The following is a 20,047-nucleotide window of genomic DNA, read 5'->3' as shown; positions in this document are numbered from 1 at the left end:
GGATGCAGCTAAACGGGGGCCGGGGTGGCTGGATTGACATCCGGAACACCGTAGTCACAGGTGTGGGGTGGGACAGGCCATGAGGACCGCACGCGTCCCTGGGTCCGAGGTCACCTTGCCTCTCCCTCCGTATCTCCCTTTGATGCCCTCTCTGTATGTCTTTGTCTTGCCCGCTATCTGCTCTGTTAGCTTTCGTCTCTGTGTCCTTGGCCGTCTGCCTCTCTCTTGGATTTCCTACTGTTTTTAACCAGCCTGGCCTTCTCATTCTCTCTCTCTCTCTCTCTCTCTCTCTCCCCGCCCCCCCCGCCTCTGTTTCTGTGTTCATTCTGTTACTCAGTCTGCATCGATACTCTGTCGCGTATTCTGTCCAGCCCTCTGCTCCTCTGCCTGTGACTCTACTCAACGTGTGGGTCTTGTCTCTATCTGCCTGTCTCCCTGTCCCTTCCCGTCTTCTCACCAAAGGACTGAGAGTCAACCCGGCTCCGGCCGCCTCTCCCCTGCTGACCGGACCTACCCGTGTCCCTATGACAGGAGCCATGGGGCAGGGGGCCCTCGTTCTTCAGCGAAGCCACCGCCACGGGCCGGGGTTCCAGGCTTCTCTTCCAGAGCTTTGCTCCACAAGCTGCTGTCTCATCAGGGTTGGGTGTTAATTCAGCGACCGATATTTGCATGCTAGCTCTGTGACAACTGGATGTCCTATTTAATTTTCATTTGGCCCACGGCGGGGAAGAAGGCGCCTTCAGTCAACAAAGACGGTTGCGTTAGCAGGTTACAGGCGTAATTAGGCAGAGCTCGACTGAACCGCTAATAGATTCAGGCGCCGGGAAGGAATTAGAGATAAACACTGATTATTCAGTGCCGGCGCTGGGGTGTGCGAATGAGCGGACCCACCTGCATGACGGAGACAGTGTCAGCTGGGCACGCTCGACCTTGCCTGCCAGGCTCTGCCGTGTTCCTGCCTGTCTGTCATTCCCTCTCCGGCTGGTCTCTCTCTGCCCGATGGCGTGTCCTTTCTTGTGACTGCTGTTAACAACTGACCACAGCGGGGATGACTTAAAACAGCAGAAATATGCCCTCTCACTACCCTGGAGGTCGAAAGTCTAAAATCAGCGTGGGTGGGGCCGAAACCAAGGCGTCCGCAGGGGGCGTGCCCTCAGGAGGCCCCGGGGATGACCCCCTCCCTCCTCCTCTGGCGGCCCCTGGCGTCCCTTGGCTTGTGGCCGCCTCACTGCTGGGCACCTGCCTGTCCCCCTTCCTTCTGCACCAGACGCTCCTGTCCCTGCCTCTTAGAGGACACAGGCAGGTGTGTTCAGGGGTCATAATGAGGACGGCTTCCTCTTCTCAAGACCTTGAACTTCATCACCTCTGTGAGTCCCTCTTCTGCCGTCAGGAGGACACTGGCCCGTCCTCGGGGTTAGGCTGTGACGCCTGTATCGGAGCAGAAGTTAATTTTTTTTTCCGACCGTCTTTGGCCTCATTTCCGTGGCTCCGTCTGTCTGAAAGCCCCTGTGCCCCATCTCTGCACTTCCCAGCCCCTCTCGCTGCCTCCGGCTGTCCTTCGAACTACGGGGGTCCCGCTTGTGCCATTCTGCCTCTGGTTTCTTTGCGCGTGGGGATTCTCTGACGTCCTGTCTTTCCGCCTCAGTTTCCTTACCTTATCTGACTGTCTGCCTGCCTCTCGGTCCTGTCCCTCCCCCTCACGCAGACCAGGATTCTGTTCCTCCCTGGCACAGAACCGGGAGATCACTGGTCGCCCTGCCCGCCCACAGATGCCTGACAGACACCTGTCTCTCGGTTCAGACGCCGCAGACGGAGGGGGGCCCCGAGTGATAACAGAACATCAAGGCTTCGCTTTGCTTGTTGTTCGTTATCAAACGCAGAGGGAGACTCAGCCACGAACCGAATCCCCTCTGTTTTTCGTGTTTTTTATTCACCGTGACATGATACAATTCTGCACAGCTACCAACATATTGAAAACCAGAGTCCCCCCCTCTTCCCCCCACCCCCAGTCACGGCGACAAGTGCAGGCTTTCCCCACGTGACGCTGCAGCCTGGCACGCCCCAGCTCAACGCCTGAGCCGCCTTGTGACCTCAGGGAAGTGACTGGTCTCTGAGCCTCCGCTCCTCTTCTTGTAAGGTGCGTGTCCCAGTACTTCCCCCGATGGGAGGCATCCAGGTCGTTCTGTCCTCTCCGTCCCCATCTCGACCTTTGGAGGGCTTTGTCTCAGAGACTCATTCTTTCCAGGGTTCGGCTGACCTTTCCTCCTCTTGGCAAGATAATAATCCTCTCTCTTCCTTCCTTCCTTCCCTTTCTCCAGTCATTGTCCAATCACTGTCCATCCTTGGGAACCACGATAGGATAGACTATGACTCCCAGATTTGCAGGCGAGGAAGTGGACAGAGGCTCTTGCTGGCTTGGGTCGCCCCAAAACCTGGCAGCACAGCGGAGGTGAGCCCTCACCTGTGACCCTTAGTGACAGCCTCTTGTACCCACTCATCTTCCCTTCCCCGCAGCGAGGCCGAGGATGTGTGGCTGGGAGTGTAGGAGCTGGTGTCTGTCTCTGAACAGTAAGTGAAAATGGGGTGCAGGTGGGAAGGCTTTACACGCTTTAGGATGATGGGGAAAATGTAGAGACCGTAGGCCAGCAACCCCCACAATGGACTCATGGTGGAAAGGGCACTGATGTGTGTTGCTATGGTGACAGGGTGCCTCAACGACACCAAGGGCAGGAGACTCTCTCCGCCTCCCCCCGCCATCTTGCTTAAGGATAACCTAAAACCAGCCCTGGAGCTCATATTTCTGCCTCTTTCTACAAAGGTGCTTGCTTGTTGCCCTTCCTACAGGACTCCTTTCTCTGCTTTTCATGTAGGTGGCATGAAATGGCCACCAGCTGCTCCTGGGTTTATGCCCCTACCTCTCAAGAGAAGAGCTAAGACAGAGACTTAACCCCCCCAAACCCATGGCTGTTGCCTCAAGACCCAGTTTGGGGCAAGTTCACCAATGGACGAATCAGTGGTGGCCAGGGTAGGTGGGTCATGCTTCCCAGCTTCCCAGAATGGCTTCTGGGGTCCCTGTAGCTGTCCCCAGGCAGAAGGATATCAGGAAGAGAGAAATTCCTAATGAGCGTTTGAATAGCACTGCCTCACATTTATTTAACAAACATGGGGTGGCCACTCATTCACCATGTTGCAGACATGAAAGTTGGTCTTTTACTCTCATTGGATTGCCAGCCCCTTCGAGTTTTCTCGGTTCAGATGCTCCCACTCTCGCCGGAAGGGGCAATTTGTCTTTATTGTTGCCTCCCCAGCTTCAAGCTTTCCGTGCACAGGTTAGAAACTCACCTGTTTTATATTCTGCCTGCAAGCTGTACAGATGCATTTAATCGAGAAAACTTGGTGAACGATACATAAAGCCCAGTGGCCAGTCGCTTCCTCGCAGTGACCCCGGGGGGCAGGTAGGTGGATGCTATTATCTAGTTAGTCTTGGCTACTGATGGACGTTCTCCATCCACAGGGATGGTGATAATGGGAGTTTCCTCCAGCTTTCCCGTCTCCCCTTATTAGCTATTACCCCCTCGACACAGCAAGTGTGCTTTGAGCTGAGCTGAATTTTTATTGAATTTTTCTCTAAGTGCTATCTTATTTGAAATGTCTTTCCTCATTTTCTGCAGGGACCAACAGGTAGCTGGATTTTGAAAGTGTATACCACCAGGATAGCCTATTATCAGAGGCCACAAAAATAGAGTTTAAGTGGTAGGCTAGGCAGACTTCAGAGTTATCTGATGCCCAGCACGGGGATTGAAAATCATGATGTACGTGGTAGCAAAAACCTGAGTTTTTCTCTGCCGGAAGTTTACAGCTGTCTTGAAGTTTTATAAAGCATGACTCGAGGCACGTGAGGGCAAAGGGAGAAAAATGGAATGAAGTCACCTTCAGAGGTTGGCGTTGGACCTCAGGGCTTGCGGCCTCTCCTGGAGCTTTCGGGATGTAGGCGGATTGGGTATATCATAAACCACAAGCCTTGTGGTCAATATTCGTGAGCCTTGGGGCTCCTTCGGTATTTCTCTACTGGCCGAACTTCACATCGTGCAAAACACAATTAGTTCTTGTTGTGCATTCTTTCTCATTTGTTTTAACTAAAGTTTTAGGAGGTCAGTGTTCACCCTCAAAGATCCCTTTTTAGTTAGATAAGATGATATTGTAACTGCATTTATTGGAGGAGGTGATTTGGCTGAGGAAATAGCACGGTATTTAGCCCATCTAGGACGGTGGGTGTTGACTCTAAGAGTCTCTCTTCTGATCTTGGCTGTGCCCCTGAGCAGCCTCTGTGTTAACCCGACCAGCCAGCTGGTGAGGAACAGAAACCATGGCACATGCATCTGCTAAGAGAAGCAATGCACAGAGCTGGTCTCTACAGCGGTGGGGGCGGCAGGCACGTCAGAAACCCAAGGGGCACGCTGTCAGGATGTGGACCCGGAAAGCTGGACAGCAGCTGAGGTTGCCATCCACTCATGGGATTCTTCTTTCTTCAAAAACCTCAGCTCTGCTTCCAAGAACATCTCTCCACATCTGCACTTTTGTCCGAACTGCCACGATGTCTTTTTATCCCCAATGGCTCAGGGCTTTCCCAATGGACATCTTAATTATTTGTGTTTGTTTATTTTTTCTTGTGAGAATGGATTCTTCCCAGTGGGGAATCTGTATCATTTGGTTGTTTGTTTATTGGTCATCTTAATGTACAGAATAGAAAAATGACCAAAGTATGCGTTCAGGTAACGCTTGGTGCACAAATGGATGAATGCATGAATGGATGAATGAGTGAGTGGATGAGTGGATGGATGGATAAGTGAATGGATGTGTGAGTGAATGGACAGGTGAGTGAATGGATGAATGAATGATTTGGATGAGTGAATGGATGAATGAGTGGATGGATGAGTGGATGAATGGATGGGAGAATGAATGAATGATTGGATGAATGGGTGGATGAATGGATGAGTGGATGGATGGATAAGTGAATGGATGCGTGAGTGAATGAATGTGTGAGTGAATGGGCGAATGAATGATTTGGATGAGTGAATGGATGAATGAGTGAGTGAATGAGTGGATGGGTGGATGGATGGATAAGTAAATGGATGTGTGAGTGAATGGACAGGTGAGTGAATGTATGGATGTATGAATGGACGGATAGATGAATGGATGGATGAATGATTATAATTCTATCTAGAAGGAGAAAAAAATCCCCATATATGTATAACATGCCAATGCTATACCTTCCTTAGCTCAATTACCATGTTTTCAAATTTGCACTCCAAACTTTCTGTTCTCTTGCCCAGTAGTTGTTAGTTCCAAATTTTTATCAAAGAAAAACACATCATCTGTCTGTAGAAGAGAAGAAAAATAGTGCTTACCATATAGATGGTTGAGAAGGTCAAGTTGAGCACCACAATTGCATGTGCCGTGTTCCTTCACACCTGTTCTTTCTAACCCCATGCCCTGGCATCTATCAGGAGTGGACTATGAAAAGATTGAATGAGCAGGACCAGGATGCCAAGAAAGAACTGTGTCTTTCTGGAAATACAGAATGTGCCTAAATGATTCATTGGCAAAGTAAGCATTCTCTCTGTCCAAAATATCCAGTCTAAGACCCATGGAATTAGACTCCGAGTTTGCTTTTGTTTTTGCCAATCTGGGAGTAAATTTGCATGTCCCTTTAGGAATTGAGCTTGTGTGTAGGGATGTCCGTAATGTTTTACCTCCGCTTGATTCAAAGCTCCATAGGATAAGAACTCTATCTCATTCACCAATGTTTATCACACACAGAAGTACTAATGTGTATGTAGGACGGACGGTATTAGGGAAATCTGTCAGCTAGAGCTGTCCTCACAAAATACCATGGGCTGGGTGACTTAAACAGTAGAAATTCATTTTATCAGTAAGGTTTGAAAGCAAGGTGCTCTCAGGGCTGGTGTCTTGTGAGGCCACTCTTGCTGGCTTTCAGATAGCTGCCTCCTGGCTGTGTCCTCACATGGCCCTTTATCTGTGCACATGCACAGAGGAGGAGGTCCCTGGTGTCTGTCCCTCTTCTTCTAAGGACACCGCTTCTACTGCATTGCACCCTAATCACCTCACTGGATCCTCATGACCCCCACCCAGAGGCCGTCTCTCCAAACACAGTCACACTGGGGTTAGGGCTTCGGCATGTGAATTTGGGGAGATGCAGTTCATTCCAGAGCTCTTTCCCAAGATGCAGTGAGCTCTCTCTGTGGTCGTTTAGTCTTTGCTAGAACGTCCCTGGGGAAGACCCTGCTGTTGGACATCTTCCAAGAGGACTGGTATCTGGACCATCTTTGTCGAAGTGATCTGACTTGGGCTTGCAACCTTGGCCCAAGTGGGGTTTTGTTTCATGGGATGCTTTTGTTCCAACAGGGATGATGGTCTGCTCTGAGCACAGCAATGGGCAGGGGGCTTGGTGGGCAACCAGCTGGGATACGGATATGTGTCCTGTCCGTGGAAGGTGATAACCAGCCTGAGGGAAAGAACTAGTTAACCCTTTTTGGAGCTCTCACTCCCTCTCACTCACTCGCACTCTCACGATGTGCTAGGCACTGCTGACTCATTTAACTCACCCATGTTTCTGAGGCAGGTAAGACTATTTACCACACGATGTTATGGATGTGTGATCAGAGGTGCAGAGACGTTAGGAAACTCACCCCGGGTCGCCCAGTGGGCAGGTGCTCCCGGGTGCTTGCAGACCCCAGAGCTGCCCCTCCCCACACCGCGCATTACTGAATTTTCAACGTGGATGTGTCGACAGAGGCCGTCCTCAGGAACTAGTAGCCAAAGTACGGTTCCTGCTAATCCTCCATCAAAGGGATCTGTTAGTTGGAGCGAGCTTTTTTGAGTTTTCAAAAACACTTCTGTATTTAACCACATCACCTCTAAACCTCATATCATTTCTTGTTTTGCTTTTCCTTTTTCTTTCCAGTTTCTTTGAAGGTCTTTTCCGGAAGGAAGACGAATGTGATTTCCAGGGTGCGATTATAGTGCAACCTTTGAGAATCTACCTTTCTGACTGAGGGCTGGGCTGCTGTTTTTCCGTTACTGGTAACTGTATTGTTTGCCAGTGAACCTTGGCTTCCAGAACACCAGAAGCCAGTCCCACATCATCAGCAAGGGGCTGGATTGCTTTTTCATTCTTGGACAGAAATAGCTAAAAACGCTATTGCCGCTCTGGAAGGTGGCACCTACCAACTTACTCCGCAATAATAAAGTTTTCAGGTTCCCAATATCCACTGGACTGAGCACGAATGAGGTGCCAAAGACTCCCAAAAAGTTGCATTAACATTTTAAAGGCTTTCCTGCCCCAGGGAAGCATCTTCTTTTCACACTTAGTTTACAATGGGTATGTTTCCTGATAGATGTGCTGTCAGAGAAAAATCTGAACTGCTGTTTGCTCAGAAATGCAAAGGAAATTGGTCACTAAGTAGACAGTGATGTCATCTCTGGAGATGGCCAGAAGCCTGCGGTTTCTGGGTTAATGTGGAATAAGTCCAAATGAGCTCACCTCCCAAGGTCTCTTTAGATGGTTCAACATTGGGTGAATTTAGAGGAAGTGATAAAGAGATCACTGATCCGCTTGCTGAATGCAGACCCGTAGAGGGGCATGCTTGAGCCTTAGTAACAGAGGTGAGGACCTTATGGAAGATTCTGGCTGGAGGCACCTGCACCCAGGTGATACACAATGGCGACCGGCACGTCTACCATAAGCTCTTAGGTTAATTATGGTTGTTTGGTTTTCTGTAGTGGAAACATCACACCGGCTCAAGCATGTTCTCCTTAAGAGGAAGTGTCCTGGCTTATACAACTGAAAACATCATGATGCCACTATACAAAGTTGGGTCAAGGGTCTCTCTGGTTGAACCTGACTTTTTCTAGAACTTTTCATTCCTGAGAGAGGCCCTCTACGTGGGGACGCTGGACCACACTTAGGTCCCCAGCTGGCTCAGGGCCCCTCCTCTGCCTAGGCTTTTCCTCCTGGCCTCTCTCACTCCACGGCTACCCTGCCTTGCACAGGGATCAGCCTGTTGGCTTCCTGGACTGGTTTTATGAGGATATGCATGGGACAGGTTGGTCCTACCCTGAGATTCCAGCTTCTTGAGGGCAGGAACCATGTCTAATTTACCTCTGCATTGTTGGGGTCTATACGGATGGGGTTTTGGAGTGGTGGTGATCCAGAGCTGACGGCCAAGAAAGATATTTTGAGACATCTTTGGTACAAAAAGGTGGTTTTATTAAAGCACGGGTGCAGAACCCATGGGCAGAAAGAGCGGCACTGGGGTCTTGACTGGTTATGTACTGTGGAGTTGGAGGAGGTAAAGTCAAAAGGGAAGCCCCCAGAAGAACTTTGATATGCTAAAGAGGATACCTGAGACAGGAGACCTAGCTATTGTCAAGCTAAGGTTGTTTTCCCTCTAGTGAGATTAACTTTACATCAGGAGGGGATTCCTGGGGAAATGTTAACTCTGTATTTGCCTCAACTATTTGTCAATGGGCTGCAGGTGATAAAGAAATTTAATTTTTACCTGCCTTTTCCTTCTTGTCTTTGTTCCCACATCACCGTGGAGGGGAGGGTGATGTTGGGGCTCCCGGAAACTGAGTCCATACGTTTCTGGAGATGAGATTGCCTTTTTCTTGTAATTTACTAAGACGTTTATGAACCGATGGAGATTCATGTCCTACAGGACTGTGACTTCTATCAGCTAACCATTTGTTTTCCTCTTTCCTGTGTTCTTGGGCAGCCAGGAGTGCCCGAGGAATGTCACACACGTGTCCCACCTGGGGCGGGTGTTGTTCGCGGGTGCTTTGTCCTCAGCTTGCCTTATGCTCCCTCATCAATATTACTACTACCACTAACAATAATAGAATTATTATCACACCTAGGAGCTCACACTAGGTCGTGCAATGAGCATGTTGATATGCACACCAGCAGGTGCACACATATGGAGAATTTCATTCCGTAATGGCAACCATAGGACATCAGCCCTGGGCTTAGCCTTGGCTATGGAAACGCAGAAAGTTAAGTACGTGGTTCTTAGCTGGGATTTGAGACGTAAGACGGATGCTTCTTCCTTGGCCATGGTGGCCAACACTTCCTGCAAGTTATTGGGCATCATCTCCATCCCATTGGCTAACCCCAGGAGCCGAAAATTTAAATATAAACCGTCAGGCAGTTCAGAGTTCTTGCCTGGCTTTGTTTTCCCTTCTCTCAGTAATGTTGCCATCAGCCATCCCTTTCTGGTTGGAGATATGGCATCTATTTCCTGGTTTCTGGACTGGAGATAACACCTTGTTCTTAACCTTCGGCTCCCGCTGTGTAGATTATGATTTCAATATTAATTAGACAGGTTTTTTTTCCCCCCACTACGGTTTTGGCAACCTCCATTAAGAACGAACATTCTTAAATCCTTTAATGTGGCAAGTTCCCCAGCTTCTCTGCTGGCCCAGAATGTCACCGGAACTTCTCCCTCCTCCCGGGGCGAAGCCTCCCTGGCCTGTCTCCAGCTACCTGCAGCCACCTGTGTCCTCAGGAACACGGGGCTCTCAGAGCTTTGGGGCCCTTCGTGGGCTGCAGGTCTCAGACGCTGCTTAAGCCTGGCTCTTACTGCCTTGTTCCTTTGGGAGATGCATTCATTTTGAGCTCAGTGAGAGAAATGAACACCTTCATTTCTGTGGCACACGGGTGGGTGGCTCAGCTGGTGGAGCGTCAGACTCTTGATTGTAGCTCAGGCCATAACCCCAGGGTCATGAGATCGAGCCCAATGTCTGACTCCATGCTCACAGCATGAAGCCTGCATGGGATTCTCTCTCTCTCTCTCTCTCTCTCTCTCTCTCTCTCTCTTTCTCTCTCCCCCTTTTCTGCTCATGCCCAGCAGGAAGGGAATTTCATTTTCCTGAATTTCAGCAAAAGCCCTGGGATTGACTTGACGGGAGCAGTTCACGCCCCATCTCGTTTCCGGCCTGGCTGCTTTGCTCAGGGGACAGGAACGTGATGACTGTCACGTCTGGGTCACCGGCCACTCCTGGATCTGGCTCTATGCAGTCGTAACAGACAGAGCATGAGGAAGTGAGGTCTCTCCAGGGAAAATCAGAGCTCTGCCTCTCAGAGAAGCAGGAACGACTACCAGGCCATCAGCAGTAATAACAGAGTTCCACTCCGACTTGCCTGGCCTCTTAAAAATGCCGCGAAGCACAGGAGAGAGAGCATTCAAGCTATGACAGCGCCTGATCTCGATGTGATGCTGATTACAGACTCGCTATTCTAAGGAACTCCTGTGTCTGGTTCACGTAAGCCTCTCTAGTTCTGAGGGAGGGTATGTCACTATCCCCACTTTACAGAGGGGGAAACTGAGACAGCAAAGGTAAGTAACGCCCAAGACTTCACAAGTCATAAGTAGGGGCCTGGATGTGTACCCAGGCCTGTGCTGTTCTGCCGTCCGTGCTCGTAACCACCACTATATTTTCCCCCTGCTGCAGAAAACCAAGGTTCGTCTCCTGACTACTGACTGTGAGGCTCAGCGAGTCGGTTCAACTCCAAGAACCTCAGTTTCTTCCTCTTAACAGGAAAGATGAGTTCAGGCCGCCTCCCCAGCCCCGTATGCGCATATGATACAATACTGTTATTCATTAGTCAATCGGCAAACATCGACGTTTCCAGGTACTTCTCCAGGCCAAACAGGCAACAGCAGTGAGTAAGGCATTTCCCATCATTGACAATTTGCAAAATGCCCTTCGTGAAACAAATACACGCTTATTATTACTATCACTGCCGCTCCTGGGAATAACTCAGTGGGCTTGTGGGTTGTGTCTCTGCAAGTTAGAACAATTTTTTTAGTGTTTATTTATTTTTGAGAGAGAGAGACAGAAGGCCAGTGAGGGAGGGGCAGAGAGCGGAAGACACAGAATCCGAAGCAGGTTCCAGGCTCTGAGCCGTCGGCACAGAGCCCGATGCGGGGCTCAAACTCATGAACCGCGAGATCGTGACCTGAGCCGAAGTTGGACGCTCAACCGACTGAGCCCCCCAGGCGTCCGTGTGTCTGCAGGTTGAAAACCCTAAGTGTGAGGGCATTTTCCAGGCACGTTGACGACGGTAGAGACCGCAGCTTGGCTGTGTTCAGCCCTTAATGGAGGCCTTTTACTAAACTTTATAAGATGCTATTAGTCATAACACTGAGGTTGCCAAGCCCTCCCTTTGTGGCCATCGTTCTAATACAAAGTGACACTGGGAAGCCCGCAAGGTGAGGCTCGGGCAGACACTTGGGTAACACCTGTCAGCCCGGCCTCAGCCGTGACAGACGACGCCAGCGGCTCCCGGAGGCACCTGCTCTGTTGTTCCCATGGCTCCACTTTGCAAAGCTGATCTTGCCATTAAAAGGCTTCATGGTGGAATGGCTGCCTCTGCAAAAGACAGAGCCAGGTGCATTCAGAGCTGTGTGCCAGAAGCTGACGTCCCCTTGCCTGAGAAGCCCCCACCCCGGCTGACCCTGAGCAAAGCAGTGGCCTGGCCCTCTGCTCAGTGTGGCTGAGGGATGCACAGACCTGTCAGATGACTGCAGCTCCCTGGCAGGTGGCCTGAGAGCCATGGGGCACATTCCCACTCCTGGCGAGTTCCGGGAGGGACCTGATCCCTCGTCTGCTCTGCTCTGCTTGCTTACCTGGAGCCCAGGGGACTGTGCACTCACTCCCTACTGCCCTTGGACCTGCCGTTTCCCTCTTAAGTCAGGCTGTGTAGACACCCAAAGCCTGCCATCCACTGTCTGTCCGCTGCCCCTCCCCTGCCTCTCTGTTTCTTCCCTGGCCCTGTGCTCGTATTTTGACCTCACCATTGAAATAAAATGCTCATTCCTTCCCATTTCATATTGCTGATGATGCATTTCAGACAGTCTTTAGAACTGTGATTATACGTGGGTAGATATGCTGCATAGACATGTATACTGCAGAGTGCAGCGCCCGGGCCACCTGGCATTGGTCCGGGTCCTGGTGTTATCACACCGCACCTTACCTCGGCCAAGTCGTGCCAAGTTTCCAAGCCCAGCTGCGTGATCGCCTCCAAATACCGATCTCCTACTCAGTACAGTGTCTTCTTGTTTGTTTCATGGCCAGTATGAGACGATTTTCCGGTTTTCCCAAGTTTCTCCAGACTGGCCTTTCTTTACGGCAACCAGGAAGGTAGAGATTGGAGAATTATTTTATTCGCTTTTTGTCAAAAAATTTTAACGTCTATTCATTTTTGAGAGACAGAAAGTGAGTATGGGGGGGTGGGTGGGTGACAGAGAGAGACGGAGACACAGAATCCGAAGGAGGCTCCAGGCTCCAAGCTGTTAGCCTGATGGGGGGCTCGAACTCACAAATCGCAAGATCATGACCTGAGCTGAAGTTGGACGCTCAATCGACTGAGCCACCCAGATGCCCCTTATTTGCTTTTTAAAAATTTATTGATAGGGGCGGCTGGGTGGCTCAGTCGGTTAAGCGTCCGACTTCGGCTCAGGTCATGATCTCACGGTTCGTGGGTTCGAGCCCCGCATTGGGCTCTGTACTGACAGCTCGGAGCCTGGAGCCTGCTTCGGATTCTGTGTCTCCCTCTCTCTCTGCCCCTTCTCCACTCACTATCTGTCTGTATCTCTAAATAATAAATAAACATGAAAAAATTTAAAAAAACATATCGATTAATTTGGGGAATGATTCTCCAGTGCCTGGTTCTCTCCTCCAGCCTTTTTCATCAGTTACTTAAAGTGATGGATCCTATAGTCCTTTCAAATACAAGTGATAGAGTCTCCATTTCACTGTAACTAAGGCTCTGGGAAGTTTATGTGCCCACATCAGTTGAGTACCAAACAAGTAAAATGAGGCTTGAGTCCCTATTCGTCCCACTCCAGAGTCTGTGTTTGGTCGGCTCTGAGCTGCCACCCAGGAGGATACAAACTCAGGAACACTTGGTGAATCTCCGGGATTTTTTTTATGGGGTGGTGTATTTGTGAGGGGCCCCGTGGATTGTGACAGCACATGGGCATCGCAGCGGGTGCCAAAGGATTCCACTGAGCACAGGAAGATCAATCAGAGTCTTGGACCCTCTGGGGAAGCACTTGGAAAAGCCAATACTTTTGCACAGAACCAGGCTTATGGTATTCACCTAAGGTAGCATGATAAGGGGTACAGCAAAACGAGACAAAAACGGAACAAAACAAGAATACGGTCCAATGGGAAACGTTTAGAGAGGGTCTTTCTGCGCAAAGAAGGCATCCCTCAAGACTGAATCAATGAGCACTCTCATATTCTGCATTATCCACATGTTCATTAAAAAATCAGTGGCCGGACCGATCAATGCAACTGCAGGGGCCGAGACCTGTCAGCACAGAGACCACACATCGCAGAGAAGTAGGCATCTGCTCTCCGGGAAGAAGGGGTTCTTTCAGGTCCAATCAATAGGCGACATCTGCAGCCTGCGTAACCCACGGAATGCCGATAGAGCTGTTTGAAAACGCCAGGGCTAATCAGTTCTGTTGTTACTTGATTTAACTTCGAGAATTGCCTTGTTTCATTGATGGAAAGGGAGCAGGATTAAGAGGGAAAAGAAAATGCTTTTCATATGCGATCCAGGCAAGACAGTGTGAGATGAAAATCAACTATTTTAACATGGGAACGCCCCCTTTGTAGGACGGGGGGTTTTGGGGGTTGACTTGCAGATGGGGGCAGGCGGGTCCCCCTGGCAGGCTGGAGGGCAGCGGTCAGCTTCAGGCACAGGCTTTGCAAGTCCCCGGTGTGAGTGTGCTGTCGGGACCCTCGTCAAAAGTGCTGGGTTTGAGCTAATCGAAGGTTTCCCAATCCTGACAGTTGAAGTCTGATAGTTCTTTCTTCCTCAGGAGGGTCTGTGCTGTGCATTGTAAGGGGTTTACACGCGTCTCTAGGGTTTACTCACTAGATGCCAGTGGCAACCACCTGCCTGAATTGTGACAACCAAAAATGCCCCCCAGAATAGCTTTACGCTAGAGGTAAAACTGTCCCTGGGTGAGAACCACTGAATTCTACCTCCAGAAAAAAGATGGGATGGAGGGGAATATATTGGACCTCGTAAGCCCATGTTTAGAAGTTTGGGGCTTTAGGGATGATCAGCAGCCGGAGATGAAACTATTGCCAGACACTGTCTATGCATCTCTTATTTCTCGACACCCATTTTACTTCTCCTGACAAGCTTGTCCATGCAATTGGGACTGTGGCCACAAGTAGCTTCAAGCTCATATCTGTGCAGCTCTATGATCAGGAAGGAAAAGAATCTTTTCCAACTAAGTTCAGTCCAAAAGCTCCCGCAAAGGGCTCTGGTCCAGCTTTGGTAACACATCTGACTGTAAGTGACTTCTAAGCTGTGTTGGGAGGGAGCTGAGGGATTCTGTTGGCTCACATCCTCTCTTGTTGGGCAGGCCTCCTGCCAGGGAGAAAGGAGGAAGTTTTTCTGATCGGTTCATTCACTCATTCATTCATTCATTCATTCATCCACCTGTCTGTCCATCCAACTATCCATTCACTGACCTGTCCATCCATCCATCCATCCATCCATCCATCCATCCATCCATCCATTCATCTACCCATCCATCCATCCATCTATCCATCCATTTTTCCATCCATCCATACACGCATCCATCCAGCCATCCACCTGTTCATACATCCACCCATTTTTCCATCCATCCATCCAGCCAGCCAGCCATCTACCCATCCATCCATCCATCCATCCATCCATCCATCCATCCACCTGTCCATCCATCCATCCATCCATCCACCCGTCCATCCATCCATCCATCCATCCATCCAACCATCCACCCATCCATCCATCATCACTCATATACTCTGTGCCATTCCTTGTCCTGTGTGTGGAGGATATGAAGATGAATTGCATATTTGTGTCCTGCCTCTGACAGGTTTCCGGTCTGCTTTTACTAGATGCTCAGCTAAAACTGAGACGGAGAACTAAGTTATCTCAACAGGTGGTGACAGTACACTCTTCAGTGATTTGGGAAATGACTGAAATGGCCTGGAAGTAGATACAGAGGTTAGGAGGGAGCAGATTGAATCTGATTAGGAAGACAATGAGAAATAAGGCATTCTCAGCACTGAAAAAGCATCTGTTAATCGTTGTTGTTTTCTAATGCCCAATGTGCTTGGGCAAATAGGGAGATACCATTTTACTTGAAGCACTGATAGCGGGACAGGCACTGGGGTGTGTGCAGGAGGACGAGTATGAAGTTGAGCAAAGGAGTTTGGAGTTTAGCCCTTGGTCAGAGGGGAGCCTCAGGACAATGACCATTGGGTGATAGAGTTTTTGAAAATGAGCCTTGGAGATAATGAAATTCAGGCAATCGTGTAGGAGGTGGGTAGGAGAGAGGGAAGAGTATTTCGGAAGTTCTCTTGCAAGGAGGGGAACAATCCACTGGAGGGCTTGAGAGGAGACCAGAGAGAAACAGTGGTGACAGCTGAGTCGAAGGGTTAGACTCAGAGCAGAAAGAGCTATAATATCCTCAAAACCTCCCTTCCCTCCATCCCATGACCATGACCATGACTGCAAGGTCCTGCCCAACCCCTACACTCCTTGACCCCCTTTGGCTTCCTTTATAGCGTCTGCCTCTAGCTGACCTTCTCCTCCAACTGGCGTATTTGCTTGATCCTGTCTGTCTCCCGCAACAGAACGTGATCTTTGTGAGTTCTCACGTGTCTCTGTTGTTCGCATCTGCCCCCGTGTCTAGCACAGCATCTGGTCCCTCCAGGGTGTTCAGTAAATATTCACGGAGCTTGTTCATTCACCCACCTATTATTCGTGTATCCAGTCACTACTCAATCGTGCATATACCCAGTCATATGTTCAATGCACCATTTAAAGACTGCCTTCTCCAGTTGTTTCATGAAAAAGAACATTCTTAGTGGGTATGTGGGTGTTTGAAAGGAAATAATGTCTAAATCTATAAGCAGAAACTGATAGATACTTCAACTGGTGCTTCTGTGTCACAGTTTAGACCTTGCAATTCACTCCTCAGTGGAGAATTCTTCCTTTTGACAGGCAATCCAAAGAAAGAAGATCTTCTTAAGTATTTTCCTGTGGATGGGTAGAGAAGTCTGGAATGTGACAGCTCGTACTTTGGGTGGAGGGTTTGCTCTCAAAATCATGGCCGCCGAAGATGTCGAAATTGGGATACTCAGACATTGCTCGTGGGAATGTAAATAGGGCCACTGCTTTGGGAAATAGTTTAGCCGATCCTGAAAACATTAAACGTGGAGTTCTCACGTGACCCAGCAATCCCACTTGTAGGCGTATATTGAAGAGACATGAAAATGTAAGTCCTCATAGGCAGAAACTGGTACGTGGATGCTCATGGCAACTTTATTCATAATATCAAAAAAAGGAGAAATAGCCCAAGTGTCCGTTTTCCCCTGGGGGGTGAAACACATGTGGTCTATCCAGATAAGAGGCCATTATTCAGCTGTAGAAAGGAATGAAGCCCTGATCTATGTTACAACGTGAATGAGCTTGAGAACATGATGCTGAGTGAGAGAATCCAGGCACCAAAGGACACATAGAGCAGGATTCCATTCATATGAAATGTCTAGAGTAGAAAAATTCATAGAAACAGAAAGTAGACTGGTGGTCGCCAGGAGCTGGCGGGGGGGAGGGGAGTGAGGAATGAAGCGATATGTCTAAGGAGTACGCGGTTTCTTTTGTGGATGACAAAAATACTCTAAAAGTAGATAGCGATTATTGCAAACTGTGAATCTACCAAAACCCATCCACTCGTCTACTTTACAAGGTGAATTTAATGATAGGTGAATTTCATCTTAATTTGTAAAAAGCACGGCTGAATTCTCATGGGCCGTGTAAGCAGGTTCAATGGGAGGAGAACTACAGAGGTTCTCAAGCCACAGATCCCCCTTCTGTCCGCAAGGGAGAGAGTTGGTGCAGATAACGATGTGGGCAACATCAGGATTGTTACTTCAAAAGAGGGAGTTGGATTTATGGAGAAGTATGGATACTAAATTATTTATTTGAAATGCTGCTTGTGTGATTTTTGGCACTAACACAAAAGAGACGAGGCAGCCACGGGAGCCCGGGTGGCTCAGCTGGTTGAGCGTCTGACATCAGCTTGGGTCATGATCTCACAGTTTGTGAGTTTGAGCCCCGCGTTGGGCTCACCACTGTCAGTACAGAGCCCGCTTCACATCTTCTGTTCCCCTCTCTCTGTGTCTCTCTCCTGCTCACCCTCTCACACTCAAAAATAAATAAAATATCAAAAAGAATTAAAAAAAGACATCGTTGCTGCCGAGAAGCACCTTGGAAGCTTTGTTGTTATTAGGGTTTGAAGAGCCTTCGGAACCTTCTAACGAATTTGGATTTGAATTTATAGCAAAAATGGGAGAGGCAAGACATGCGTATCACAGCTCCCTAGCTCCTGTCCCAGGAAGACATCACTAATCAGTCCTTGCACGCCTCTCCCCAGAGTCCAGACTCCTTCTCAGGACAAGCCCCCAGCGCCTGTGAGGATCCTTCTACACTCACAAATGCGATGAAACCTTTCCCATTTATGGTACAGTCTGTGGGAGCCGGGAGCAGTATCAAATAAGGACTGCAGCATAATGTCCGCGAGGGACACCTTTGTTCCAGATGATTTCATACACTGAAAAAATAACAATAAACCCACCTCCTTCCCTGGGCATCGGAGGCATACTGTCAATGAAAGCATTACGCCCAAGGCTGTAAAATGCCAATTCTTGAGGCAAATACAGTCCCAAGACTTGCTTTGTTTGGCCAGGATCCTTCTTTACAGTTTTCCCGTCAGTGGCCAGTGTTGAAACTTGATAGATTTCGCTCTCTACCTGGATTTCCTGTTTCTTTTGAAAAGCAATCAGGCGCCCTCAAAGAGCAGTGCTAGCATTCCTGCGTGAAAGCAACTCATCCCAGCTGTGGTGGCCGCCTCCCTCGAGTGAAACAGGCTCCTTCCAGTTTGCCTTGTCCCAATACCCCAGGCCCATTACACCCACCCGATGGGCCACTCAGGGCTGTGTTGTGCTGTGTGTGTTGTGTTGTGTCTGCTTACCTAGCCTGAACACTATTTCATGCCACTCCTTTATTTATGAGAATTTATGGGTAAATTACCTTCTTGCCAGTTGAAGGCTGTTGTGGATGTACAGGGTAATAGGATGATGAGTTTGCTTTGCTTCATTCATGTAAATCTAGACGTTGGATCACGCAAGGATCTGGTGTCATCTCACCCTGGCGGTGTGGGGGAGGCGGGACTGGAGGTACAGTGGATGTACCACACTACCCAATCAAGGTTTGTTGCCATGGATGAGCTCAGTGCTTGTGGACAAGACTTTCTCGGGCAGTTCAGAGAAAGTCTCTCGTAGGCAAGGGTTTCATTAACCTCTATTCGTGGCAGAGAGAACACAAGTGCCATCAATGGTCCCGCAAGGTGATGCCGAGAACATTGCTTGTGCACCCAGAATTTCCCCACGAAGGGCCGGGGCTGGGCTAGATTCTGAATTTCCAGTTCCCTTGAGAACGACTCCGTGAAGAGTGTGAGTGTGGAGGTCCAGCCTTCTCTTGGCGGTGGGGACCACGCCTTGCGTCTGCCGGGCCCTGTCCGCTTGGGACTTTCAAAGTCCCTCTTCCAATGTCTCTTTGTGGAACAGGTGGTCGAGAGGCCACTGCTTGTGTTTACTTCTGTCCTTTTCCTGGGAATCACAGAAATAAACTCTTCTGCTATTGGTACCTTAAGTTCACCATGCGTGATTCTCTGACTTTCCAAGCACTTTTCCTAATAGACATTACCTAAGTAGCTGTCGTAGAAGTTGGAAAAATTCTGTGGAACTTTCTCTTATTTTTCCCCTTGAAAACCTGTTTATCCTGCCAAAACACCTTATGAATGTGTGTGTGTGTGTGTGTGTGTGTGTGTGACTCATTTACGTGCAAGCCCCGAACATCTAAGCCTTAGCTTCAACATCTGTGCCAATGGAGCCTAATTAACAGCGCGTCTCCCCAGCAGGCCCAGTGCGCGCAGTCAGAGCGGGCTCAAGAAGCCGGGCACAGCCATACGCTGGGCTCTCACCAGATAAGCACCCCCTAATCCCTTTTGGGGCACCGTTCGATGAATGTGAAGTGCTTGGATCTTTTGCTAAGCTAACGAGCATTGGTGGTGCTTTTAAAATCCCCCAATGCCAAGGGATGAGACACTAAAATGAAAGCATCCTACAAATAAGGGTAAGCTAAACTTTGTACTGAGCCATAGTCTGGCCTGGGACACTCTGAAGTTTTAATAAGGAATAATTTGGGGAAGATACTTATCTAGAAATAACAAAACCTTACTGAACGTGTTTTGGGGCAGGGGCACCTGGGGGGCTCAGTCGGCTAAGCATCTGACTCTTGATTTGGGCTCAGGTCATGATCTCACAGTTCGTGGGATTGAGCCCTGAGTCGGGCTCTGTGCTGACAGCGCGGAGGCTGCTTGAGATTGTCCCTCTCCCTCTCTCTCTGCCCCTCCCCTGCTTGTGCATGCACGTTCTCTTGTTTTCTTTCGCTCTCTCTCTTTGTCAAAATAAATAAATAAACATTAGAAAACAAGACAGTGTTTGGGGACAGAGCTTTTTCCCTAGAGGAAAAAAAACTAACATGTCTTAGTTTTGCCATAGTGATGGCCCATCGCATAGAGTCCAGGACTGTCCTGTGCCATCTAATGGAGCTTGGCTGAGAGAGTTATCAGGGAGTCCTTCTGTGCAGATGTCGTGCGTGTCTCTAATTAAGGTGAACAGGGAACCCCTCCTGTGGTTCTGAGATGAAAACAGCCAGTGAACGTGTTCATCCCCCAGGCCCCCCCGGGAGCTTTAGGGAAATACAATTAAAAACAATATCTTCTGCCAACTCAGAAAACCTCTCCAAAAAAAGCAGAGGAGAAAGAAAACGATTTCATTATTGAGTCCGTATTAAACCAGAACGTGACGTGCATCACAGGCAATTTGC

At 49.1% G+C, this 20,047-nt stretch overlaps 1 protein-coding gene across 1 annotated transcript in view; it reads left to right on the top strand.

Moving 5' to 3' along the window:
- Positions 1–1,069: 1,069 nt before the first annotated feature.
- The window catches only part of LOC122203994 (transmembrane protein 132B-like), a 29,254-nt gene continuing 10,276 nt past the window's right edge, over positions 1,070–20,047 (top strand). Inside the window, exon 1 of the mRNA XM_042911162.1 lies at positions 1,070–1,303. Within this exon, the coding sequence (XP_042767096.1) occupies positions 1,070–1,303 (234 nt within the window). The remainder of the gene's footprint in view (positions 1,304–20,047) is intronic.

Source organism: Panthera leo, chromosome D3, assembly GCF_018350215.1.
Source record: "Panthera leo isolate Ple1 chromosome D3, P.leo_Ple1_pat1.1, whole genome shotgun sequence".
NCBI lineage: Eukaryota > Metazoa > Chordata > Mammalia > Carnivora > Felidae > Panthera > Panthera leo.
This window is presented reverse-complemented; position numbering and strand designations above follow the sequence as displayed.